This window comes from Dromiciops gliroides, chromosome 3 (assembly GCF_019393635.1).
Source record: "Dromiciops gliroides isolate mDroGli1 chromosome 3, mDroGli1.pri, whole genome shotgun sequence".
Taxonomy (NCBI): Eukaryota; Metazoa; Chordata; class Mammalia; order Microbiotheria; family Microbiotheriidae; genus Dromiciops; species Dromiciops gliroides.
Window position 1 is genome coordinate 490,744,263 of NC_057863.1, and position 12,443 is coordinate 490,756,705.

At 36.6% G+C, this 12,443-nt stretch overlaps 1 protein-coding gene across 1 annotated transcript in view; it reads right to left on the minus strand.

Moving 5' to 3' along the window:
- Positions 1-12,443, minus strand: part of RNF17 (ring finger protein 17) — a 123,875-nt gene that overhangs the window by 49,646 nt on the left and 61,786 nt on the right. Inside the window, 2 exon segments of the mRNA XM_043996376.1 lie at positions 356-471; positions 4,495-4,648. Of these exon segments, the coding sequence (XP_043852311.1) occupies positions 356-471; positions 4,495-4,648 (270 nt within the window).

Here is a 12,443-nt window from a genome sequence, read left to right on the forward strand (position 1 = left end):
AAAACAAACAAGCAAACAAAATTTGGCTGAGAATTTCTATTTTAAAACTGACAAGCCATTAATTATATTCCATTTAAGCAGCATTAATTAGGCAATAAGGATTCAAAGACAAAAACAATTACTAACCCTTAAGACTCAAGTGAGAAACATATACTTTTATACTCAAGACCTATGAAAAGCAAGAAATTTAAAGACCATTTCGCAAAGTAGAAACAATTTTTAAAATAGTGTTTGCAGAAATATTAACCTTCAGTGAAAGCAAAACTTATTTAGAAATTAATGACTGACCAAAAATTTACTAAATTTATACTTGTAACTTTAGCCATAGAATTTATGTTAATTAAATCTAGCATACCTTTTCTGGGGGACTCAAAAACTCATCTTTCACTTTACGCATCTCTTTAAGTGTTACTGTTGCAGCATTACCAAAGTCAACATATTTAACTTCAACTTCTTGATGGCCTGGTAAACCTTCACAGATTATAAAATCATCACAAATTGGAAGTGTAAAATAAAAAATACATTCAGACTGACTCACAGCCAAGTAAATTAGAACATATTTAAGTGTCAAACTTTAAAAAAATGATATAACAATGCAGAAAAACTTTACATCTTTAATCACAAACTTAACTTAAATACCTGAAGGATTTGAGAGTTCATTAATTTATTTGGGTATTTCATTTATTGATGCAGATTGTAACCATCCCATACCCAACAGATTATGAGTTGCTGTGGCCAAAAAAATAAAATCACCACCTGGTGGCTAAACATTCTGGTAATGAGTTTCAAAACCATGAAGACAGATGAAAAATTCCCCACAAATATGAAGATATTCCAATTTTATGGGCTAAGTAGATACTCAGAATAGAGAGAGCTTTAATGTAAGATATAGCCTGCTCATCCTTTCAACTATGCCCTGTGAAAACCCCATTCTTCTTTTCATCCTGGATTTATATTCTCAAGGTGATCTTAATGTAAGGTAAATTTAATTTCATAGACATCATTGAGAGTTGAAGGACATGACTCATGAAAAGGAAATGGGATCTAATGGCAATAACTTCTTTGAAAAGTAACAGATTAAAGAAGGTGTGTGTGTGTGTGTGTGTGTGTGTGTATGTGTATGTACGTCCATGAACTGGATGAGAAATATGGTATTAAGTATCTGAGTGAGGATTATTAGAAAGGAAAACACAAATGATATTGAGGTAGGTAATATTCTATATACTACTAGGAAACATACAAAAAAATTGGGAAATAGACCAAAAAGCTGAAATACTTGTATGATTTTAAAAAGTGATGGGGAACACTTCAAATGCCTGAACCAGAGAATCCATCCTGCTAACTTAACAGTTGCTGATAAGCTGTCCACTTGTGTTTCAATGTATAAAAAGTAAAAGAAGCAAGTCTCTGATTAAAAACCTCATTTCTCAAATACATAGAGAACAGTCAAATTTATATAAATTAAAGTCATTCCCCAGTTGATAGTCAAAGGATATGAACAGGCATTTTTCAGACAAAGAAATCAAAGGATCACGTCATATAAAATGTTTTAAATCACTCTTAATTAAGAGAACTGTAAATTAAAACAGCTCTGAGATACTACCTTAAACCTATCAGATTGGTGAACAAGGTAGAAAAAGAAAAGGAGAAACGTTGGAGGGAATGTGGAAAAATAGGGACACTAATGCACTGCAGGTGGAGTGAACTAGCGGACCAGTCCAATCATACAGGAGAACAATTTGGATCTATGCCCCAACAGCTATAAAACTCTGCATACCCTTTGACCTAGCAATACCACTACTAAATCTGTGTCCCAAAGAGATCAAAGAAAAAGAAAAATGAAAATGTACAAAAATATAGCAGCTTTTTTTTTATGGTGGCAAGGAACTGGAAATTGAGAGGATGCCCATCAATTGCAGAATGGCTAAACAAGTTGTGGTATATGATTGAATACTACAGCATTCTAAGAAATGACAAGAGAGATTAGTTTCAGAAAAATGTAGTGCAACCTATATCAACAAATGAAAAGTGAAAAGTCAGGGAATTATTGTACATAGTAATAGCGATATTGTAATGATGATCAGCTGTGAAAGACTTAGCTACTCTGATCAATACAATGATGAAAGATAATTCTGAAGGACTTGAAAAATGCTATTTACTTCCAGAGAGAGAGAGAGAGAGAGAGAGAGAGAACTGATGAATTATGAGTGCAAACTGAAGTATAATTTTCTTGCTTTATTTTTATTGGCCACATGGCTATTATGGAAATACGTTTTGTGTAATTTCACACGTACAATTAATATCATATTTCTTGCCTTCTCAGTGGATGGGAGATGGGATGAAGGGAGGGAGAGAATTTGGAACTCAAAATTTAAAAAAAATTAAAATAAATAATAAAATTGATTTGAAAAATACTAGTAAAAAAAGAAAAATGGTCAAGAACATCATCTTGCCATTTTACATGTGGTTTAATAAATGATTTTTTTTTTTTGCTTTTTTTTGTTCAGGGCAATGGGGGTTAAGTGACTTGCCCAGGGTCACACAGCTAGTAAGTGTTAAGTGTCTGAGGCCGGATTTGAACTCAGGTACTCCTGAATCCAGGGCCGGTGCTTTATCCACTGCGCCACCTAACCGCCCCCAATAAATGATTTTTTAATATTTAGACTTTTATTTTCCAAATTACATGTAAAAAACAAATTCTGACATCAATTTTCTTTAAATCTTTGTGTTCCAAATTCTCGTCTGCCCTCCCTCCCCAAGAACTAAAGCAATTAAGCAATATATAAGCAGTCATGCAAAACATTTTCACATTAGCCAGGTTGTGAAAGAAAACAGAGAAAAACAAAACTTCAGATAAAGGAACTAACCAAAAAATTATGCTTCAATCTGTATTCAAATACCATCAGTTCTCTGTCGATGGATTGCATTTTTTATAAGACCTTCAGAGTTGTCTTGTGTGTTGTTTAGAAATCTAAATGTGGGTTCTAATCTGTTCCCCCAGTTTGGGAGAAACTGGCTAAAATCGCCGATAAATTCACCAAGAGTTTAGGCTTATAAGGATTTATTAAAGCTTGGATCTATTCTGTATAGCCAGAGACAGAAACCTTTCCTTTCCTAACAGCCCACGTAAAATTCTGCCACCACGCAGATGTCTCGAACCAAAAGAGGAAGATCCCCTCCGCCAGCATCTGCTTTCTACTTCTCCTCCTGCTCCCAGAAATGGGAGGTTCTTCAAGTTGATCGGCTGAGAGCGGTCTCCTGCTGATGTTGTAGTCTATAGCCTCTAAGAACACTTGATGTCACAGTCCATAGCCTCTGAGAACACACTGACCTCAGGGTTGGCTAGTGGCAACTTGGTAGTTCCTCATTCACATCCAATTCAAACACTACTAAGTCAATCAAGTTGGACCCCTGGACATCTACCAAATTCCATTATCTTAACATCTTAACACACTTGGATCACTGCATTGCTGAAAATAACCGTCATTCACAGCAGATCCTCTCAGAATATTACTGTTATTTTGTATATGCTTATTGTTTTAACAAATAAAATTAACATATGTGAGACTCATCAGGCTTTAAAATGCAAAGGTGATATAAAATTTATAGTTCACAGCGATGGAGCTACGAACATAGCAAGGCATTTATTTTTCTATTAATCTTAATTCCATGATCTTTCTGAAAATGTTTCAGCTGCCCTAAAACAATTATGAAACATAGGTTTCTATGAACAAGTTATTTCTTCATGAAATTCAACATATATTAAACACTTGCTGTATGCAAAGGTATGGGGAGAATTTAGAATTGAGAATACATAGTAGCATCTCAATATAATGCTATGCCAAACGAAAATTCAGATAAAAGTTATTTGGCATGCTGACTAATTTTTTTTAACTTGACCAGTTGTATGCTTGTTAGTTTTTAACAGGCTTATCCCTATATACAGCATTAGCCTAATACCAATCTTAAAAGGGAATGTAGAAAATTAAGAAAGCAAGATAATTAAAAACACAGCAAATTAGCTCTTTGGGCAAACATAAAAAGGCACACTTAGCTTGAAGAAGATAGCTGACTGGAGACAAAAAAACTGTAAATCCACAAATGTTTAGATAGAGAGTAGTACAAACTGTATCTTAACATAAATTTATCATCATTTTTCCCACTACTAGTTGCCTTGCACCATACTTCTAGATTTTTCCCAGATCAAAGCTTTTGACTAATTTAACTATAAGAGACATATATACAAAGGAAAATGAAAGCATAAGAACAGCCAGTTTCCCATGCCCAATCTAATCCTTAATCTCTAATCTGCGAAAATCAATGAAAGGAAAAAAAGGTGATTAAAACCAAAGTGAATGCATTTCCCTTCTAACAGTCCACAAAAGTTTTAGACAAAGTTCTCCACCGGAAGTCTCCTACACTAATGAAATCACAGGCATAATCAGAAACAAAATACAAACAAGATCTATGTACAAATGACATATATGTCCTTACCAATGACTTGTGCCCGGTACCAGACTCCATCTTCAAATTTAGCTATACAAGCTTGACCTTGAATTGGACAAAGGATTTCCAGATTTTCTCCATCTTCATTTTTATAGACTTCCTCAATTTTCTTCAGGAGAACTAAAAAGTCCAGGCTTTCTATCTAAGTAATGAAGAAAGGAAACATTCTTTGTTTCATAGTAAGTTGCTCATACTTAAATATGGTATTTCAAAACACATGGGATAAAAAGCACAAGTATTTTAGTGCTATTCACAAGATAAATTATAAATGTAAAATTTAAAACTAGAATTGATGCATGAAATTAAAATAGGGATGTTGATTGGACCTGTGGTGTCACTGATAGAGAGAACTACCTCTGCTAATGTAGATTGGCATCTTCCCTGCAACCTACTCTCAGAGAATTGTCAAACTCAAATAGAAATGAAAGCCACTAACCCATGCATAAGGATCCCTGCAGGGAACATGTTAATTTAGTTTTTAAAATGTAGTTGTATCTGTTTTATTGTATTTTTACTTATTTTGTCAAATATCTCCCAATTACATTTTAATCTGATTTGGGCCACATGGTCAATCCCCCTAGCCTAAACCCTAGAAGGTTAAGTGACTTGCCCAGGATCATAGCCAATTCACCATGTTATAGGTAGAACCTGAACTCAGATTTTTGTGGCTCCAATGTCATCAACTTTCTATTCACTAAACCAGGCGGCATATCTTGAATTAATAGGTATTAACTCTATAATCAATTATTAAATTTTTATTAAGTGCCTATGAGCAAAGAACTTACATTCTAATGAGGGAGATGATTCTTTATGGATGTATTGATATATAAGAAGTGAATGGGGGAACAGGAAAGGAATTATTCAGAAGATAGTTCTTAAGCTGTCTCTTAAAGAAAAAGAGGGAAAGCATATAGAACAGCAAGGGCAGAGGCATGAAGACAAGAGACAGGAGTATCATTTGTGAGAATGCCTGTTTGGTAGATTTGCCAAGTGTGTTGGGGACAGGGAGAGGGAGGAGGAGGAAATAATGTCCAATAAAAAAGGAAAGATAGCATGGGAACAGGTTTGTATAGGCCTTTAAAGGCTAAACAGAGGATTTTATATTTATTCCTAGAGATAAGAATTTGCTGAAATTTATTTGATTATGGGAATCATGTAGTCATATTTGAGGTTAAGAAAAATTACTTTAAGTTATTTGCAAAACGTACAATAGTGAGAAATAAGACTAGGAGATCAAATAGGAGGCAGGTGCAACGATTTAGATGAGAAGTGATACATACCTGAACTAAGCTAGTAATAGGAAGTATTTGTGTGAGGGGGTATATATAATTTGTACTCAGTCTCTATTCTTTGAAAGTACTATATGCTTGTGTAGACTTTCAAGGAGTCTTAGAAATGATTTGAGGAGCAAATACTTTATTTTAACCAATGAAGAAAATAAAGTCCAAAGAGTTAACATGATGTAAAGTCACATCATTAACTAGAGGTGGAGAACTAGAACCCAGGTATGATTCTGAGTTGTATTTTTCCTATTACAGATGCCTTTATCAATAAAATATTTTTCTTTTATTTTATGAAACTCTTATTAGATAGATAGCACAATGGATAAAGTGCTGGACATGAAGTCAGGAAGACCTGAGTTCAAATCCAGTCTCAAGACACTTAGTGCCAGTGTGACCATGAACAAGTAACTTAACCTTTGCCTGCCTCAGTTTCCTCAATTGTAAAATGGAGATAACAACAGGATCTAACTTGTAAGATTGTTATGAGGATCAAGTGAGATAATAATTAAAAGGCGCCTACTTAACCCAGTGAATGGCACTATTTAAATTTTATGTAAAATGTAGCAATTATTATTGTTATTTCCAAGTAAGCATGGATTATCTTGCTTTGGTTGGTTAGACATGGTAATCAACAGGAATAATAACAGAAACCCACTAAGTAGATAGGGAAAAAAACAGTGAAATGATCTAAATCCACTTGTAACTCAATTTGCATAATAGGTGGTTCTTGAAAATATCACTAACAAAAATTTATGTGCCTGTCACTGGGGATACAAAGATAGACAAAAACATAGCCCCTGCCCTCAAGGAGCTCACATTTTAACAGGGCAACAACATGCAAACAACTAAGTGCCAAACAGATATAAAGAGACACACAGACACACACAGAGAAATAAAGAAAATTGGAGGTGATCTCAGAGGGCAAGCACTAGAAGAAGGGTAGTCTTCTGAGATAAGCTTCTTGCAGAAGGTAAACTTTAGCTGAGACTTGAATGAAATAAAGAAGCACAATATTCAAGGTATGGGAGAGAGCCAGTAAAAAGGCACATACTCTGGAGATGAAGTGTTGTGTGTGAGGAACAGAAGTTGTTGTTGTTTGTCCTTCATTATTGAAGAAGGCCAGGGTATCGGGGTGATGATAATTATGACTTATAGTGAATTAGATTTAAGTGAGGGAGGGCTATGTAAGGTCACCAACCTTACTCTCTCCTCCAGAGCCACCTGGGTCCAGTGGCGAGACAGATATACATCAGGATGACTAGAAATGGCCCTAGATGTTAAAGGCAACTGGGGTTAAGTGACTTGCCCAGGTTCACACAGCTAGTGTCCGAGATGAGATTTGAACTCAGATCCTCTTGACTCCAAGGCCTGTGCTCAATTTACTGCTCCAAAGTCAATGGATTGCAGAGAATGTGGAGGGGAGTCAGTTTTAATAAAGACTGGAGAGGGGGTGCAGCTAGGTGGTGCAGTGGATAGAGCACTGGCCCTGGAGTCAGGAGGACCTGAGTTCAAATCCGGCCTCAGACACTTAACACTTACTAGCTGTGTGACCCTGGGCAAGTCACTTAACCCCAACTGCCTCACCGAGGGAAAAAAAAAAAAAGACTGGAGAGGTAAGAAGGGTTCAAGTTATTATGGGCATCAAAAGCCAGGGGATTTTATATCTGATCCTGGAGATAACAGGGGGCCACTAGAGTTTATTAGTAATGGAGTAGGATAAATTTACATGGTGAATTAGATTTTTATAAATCTTATTATTTTAAATGTAATGAGATCATGTTATTTTTATGGAATCCCATTCTAATCATCACTGTAAACTCAAGAATCCTTTTTGCAAAGTAAAGTAATCTAGTACCTTTCGACTATGAAATTTTAATTTTTAAGTATTAAAATTTCTTTTCTGTGAGGTTTATCCCTATGCAAGTTAAAATAAAACCAATAAATACACATAACAATTTAATGACAACAATGAAGTAGGTAGCCTTGGCACAGATATAATCACCTTCTGTGGCTTGCTCTGAGCAGGTAGATTTATTTACAGACCAAAGATTATTAGGAATAATAGCATGAATAAGAGGCAGCCAGGTGGTGCAGTAGATAGAGTGCTGGGTTTGGAGTCAGGAAGACTTCTTCCTGAGTTAAAATCTGGATTCAGACACTTACTAGCTGTGTGACCCTGGGAAAGTCACTTAATCCTGTTTGCTTCAGTTTCCTCATCTGTCAAATGAGCTGGAGAAGGAAATGGCAAACTACTCCAGTACCTTTGCAAAGAAAACCCCAGATGTTTTCCAGGGGTTTTCCAGGTATTAATTAAGCACATGGTCCAAGTCAAGACATGTGTCCTCTAATCCTTTGGTACTTCTCCCTTTCTCCACCATCCTTCAAAGATCATGAATGCACACCATATTTTTAATATATTCTGAATGAATATGTGACCTTAACATTAATTATCAGACTACAAAAAAATGAAAGAGAAGCAGCTCATATACCTCTCACAGAGAGATGCAATTATATAAAATAAAATAGATAATTTTGATTTCATGAAATTGAAAAGCTTCTGCAAAGACTAAATTAATATACCTAGGATAAGAAGGAAAGTCATCAAGTGGGAAAAAATCTTTTTATTAAACTTCTATGATAAAGTTTGGGCATCTAAGTTATATAAACTATTTATCAATTGATCTAGCTATACACACACAGAATGAATAGAGAGAAGTGTGGAAAGATCTATAACGAACTGATGCTGGGTGAAGTGAACAGAGATAAGAAAACAATATACGCAATAACTATAATAATGTAAATGGAAAGAACCACACACCCCAAAAGAACAAAAGTGAATGTAACAAAAACAAAAAAAGATCAAGCATGACTTGAATGACTAGATATGGGAAGATACTCCCAAACCACCCCTTTGTGGAAGTGTGAGGCCCACAGATTACACACTGAAAATGCTTTTAACTTTTTCAATGTATTGATTAGTTGTGCTGATTATTTTTACTCTAAAAATACTATTTGTTATATGAAATGACTCTTTGGAAGGGAAAGAGGAAAGGATACTGGGGATAATTAAGATTATGTAAGAAACAGAAGACATCAATAAAAACTTATTTTTAAAATGATACTTAAAAAAAGAAAACTGATAATGGCTTATTAGTCACATTAGTAAATTCTTTCAGTAACTGAGGGTGCAAGTCCAGTGACTTGAGAGACTTCTATGATACCTGACTAACAAGATAAAGGACTGTCCTCCTCATCTCTCAAATCTCACCAAAACAGAAATTATACAATAAAGATAAAGCTATTTCAGTTATCATCATGGGCCAGGACATCAGAAAAGCAAAAGGTGGTACAAAAAATCCTCTAGGAACTAATGCCTACCTTGAGCTCACTCAGTACCCCTCTCCTCTCATCATATTACAAGGCTGCCCTAGTCCATTGGACCCTTAGGTTTGCAACAAAACCCAAATCCACACCTTGGCTGCTGCTGCTATGCCTCCTTTTCCAGTGCTGTGAAAATTCAATCTCCAAAATGCAGAAGTTTAAGGCCTCAATAGTTGGAGCAACATCTCTGCAGTAAAGCAGAGAAACAGAGAGAACGTGACAAAACACATCTGGGCTCGAAATAGAACTTATCTTACACCTCCAACACCCCAACCCTCTTCCTATCCCCCAGCTTCAGAAACAACAGAAATCATCTTAGCAAGGCAGTGCTCTGAACTGTCAGCTAGGAAACTAAGGAAAAGAATGAATGGGACAGGACACTGTGCGTTGGGTGGGGATGGGGAGGTAGCCAGTTCTATCCCTCCAAAAGTCACTTGGGGGCAGAGACCTAGGCTAGATAACCATGAACTGCCTATTGTGGTAAAAGGCATAGAGATCCAGCCCTCAGGGAAATTACTAACAGAGGGGAGGGAGTCAGAAATTAAGAATTAGGGGAGAATAGGGAGGTGGGGGAAGACTGAAGTCTCCAGAGACATCAGGAGGAAAAAAATTCAAAAGGCCTTTGGTATAAGCACATTAATCAGGAAAAATGTTAACAACACAAGGAAATATGGCCTCCAAATCTATTAAATAATTTCCAGTCTCTATTAATAAATACTGCAAAACAAAGGAAAATGATCCAACACTTGATGAAAAATAAGATCCTGTGGAATATGAAAATGTGGAGCCACAGCATATGGTTTTCAAGTGCTTTAGTGGGGAAATGCGAAGACAGAGCCAAGATGGCAGAAAAGAAACAATACAGTTGAGTATTCACCTACAACTCCTTGAAATAGATATATAAAATACACCAGACCCAATCTTAATGGACAAATTCAAAAAAAGTCACAGTGAGTCCTTCGTCTGGCCTAAATCAGTACAAGAGAAAGAGATCTACAGACACTGGGGATAGGGTCAGCACAGGAACACATAGCACGTTGAACACTTCAATGCACAAGGAAAGGCTGTACATCAGCACAAAAGGAGGTGTCAAATCCATACTGGGGCATTCCCAGACCTATAATGATGCACAACAGGGACAAGTGCCAATTTGAAGCTTTGTAACTCAATATGCAGTTCCACATCACAGATCCAGAGAAAAGTGAGGAGACTTTCACACAGCAGTGGCATTCCCAGGTAAAAAGGCCCTGGGTGGTTGTCAGAGAAAGGAGGAAATTCAGAAGTTAGCAGCAGCAGTGGTGTGACTCAGACCCCAAGCTTCAGAGCAGGGTCTCAGTTCTAGCACTGAGCCTAGCCTGCAGAGGAATAACCAAGGCAAGAACCATAAGCCTAAGTTAAGTCAAAGGAGACCCTACAATTTTCCATTGCTGAACTAACAGAACTTTCCAATGACGGATGGGGGCAGGGCCTAGGAGCTATTTGGGGGGGGGAGGGTCTGGGTTTGAGGAGGATAATAAAGGTTAAGTGACTTGCCCAGGGTCATGTAACTAATATGTGTTAAGTGTCTGAGGCTACATTTGAACTCAGGTCCTGTTGACTCCAGGGCCAATGTTCTATCCACTGTACCACCTAGCTGCCTCTGCAGCAGGCTATTTCAGGACAGGAACTCAATAGAACTCAGATCAGACCCCTTTAGGAGTTCTGAAAACTTTCAAGTCCCCAGGCTATCCCTTGAGATCCTGGAATAACACAACACTCAGCATCCCAAGAAAGCAGCAACAGGACCAGCTTAGCTAGATCTTCCCTCCAAAAGTGTGTCAGAAGTCAACCTTAATATCATATGTAAAGTCAGGAAGTAGGCCAGAAGAAAAGACAAAAAAAGAACTCCAACATAATGAGCTATCATAGTAGCAGGGATGCTCAAGACAAAACATTAGAAAGGAATGACTCCAAAACATCTACAAGCAAAGCATCATAGAAAAACACAGCTTAAGGGGTGCAGTGGATAAAGCACTGGTCCTGGATTCAGGAGGACCCTAGTTCAAATCCAACCTCAGACACTTGACACTTACTAGCTGTGTGACCCTGGGCAAGTCACTTAACCCTCACTGCCCCCCCCCCCAAATTCAAATACTAAAGAACTAGCATCAAATAAACATGATTTAGCCGCTACAGACAGCAAAGCTTACGTTCCAAAATAATATACCCCTCAAAATGAATATAATAGTACAGGAGAAAAATAAATCTTTAATGAAATACAGAACTTCCAAACATTCCTGATGAAAAGAGTATAACTGCAGAGAAACTCATAAGTTAAACCAAGAAGTGAAGAGAAGCATAAAAAGGTAAATATAAACGAACAATGAGCAAGGACTAAACAAAAGACAAATGTTTACATTCAAATATGGGGAGATGTTGTCTGTGTCCCTTCCGAACTGTATCATCATCAGCGTTCATAGACAGAGTCCAACTAGATAAGTCCTGGGAGTGATTCTGTTATGTTTTTGTAATTTTAAGAAAATAATGGAAAGAGAGGGGAAGAGGAATACACTGGGTGGAAGGGAAAGGAAGGTTGGGGAAAATTATCACATATTTTAGGGTACATAAGTAGATAGATAGCTATATAAACAAGGAGGAAAAGGTAGGGGAGAGTGGCTGAGACTTGAACCTTACTCTCATCTGAATTATTCAAAAAGAGGAAGATTACATACACAAAGACACAGAGTTGGATACAAAAATCCATTTCACTCAACAGGAAAATGGGGTGGTGGTGGAGAAAAGTGACGGGGAGAGGATAGAGTACATATAAAAACATTTATAACTCTTTTAAGTGGCAAAGAGTAGGAATCTGAGGGCATGCCCATAAATTGGCTAAAAACCTAAGTTATAATATATAAATTATGATGGAATGCTAATGTCTTGAACTCTAGTCAGTGTAATGACCAACCAGGATTCCAGAGGACTAATGGTGAAACATGTAACCCATCTCCTGAAAGACATGTGAAGGACTCAGAATGCAAAATGAGACAAATTTGTTTTGACTGACTATACATGTTTGTAATGGGTTTTGTTTTTCTAAAGTTTTCAACGGGAAGGAGGAGCTTGGGGAGAATGAGAAGGTAGATCTTAGCTCATTAAAACAAATAAAATGTTTTAAAAAATATTATAATAAGGTATAACGTAGCACTGAAAAAAGAGAAATTAAAAATTGTGAGAGCAGATTTTATCATCTGCACAGTAAAAATAACTGGAAGAAAAGATAAATTTGAATCT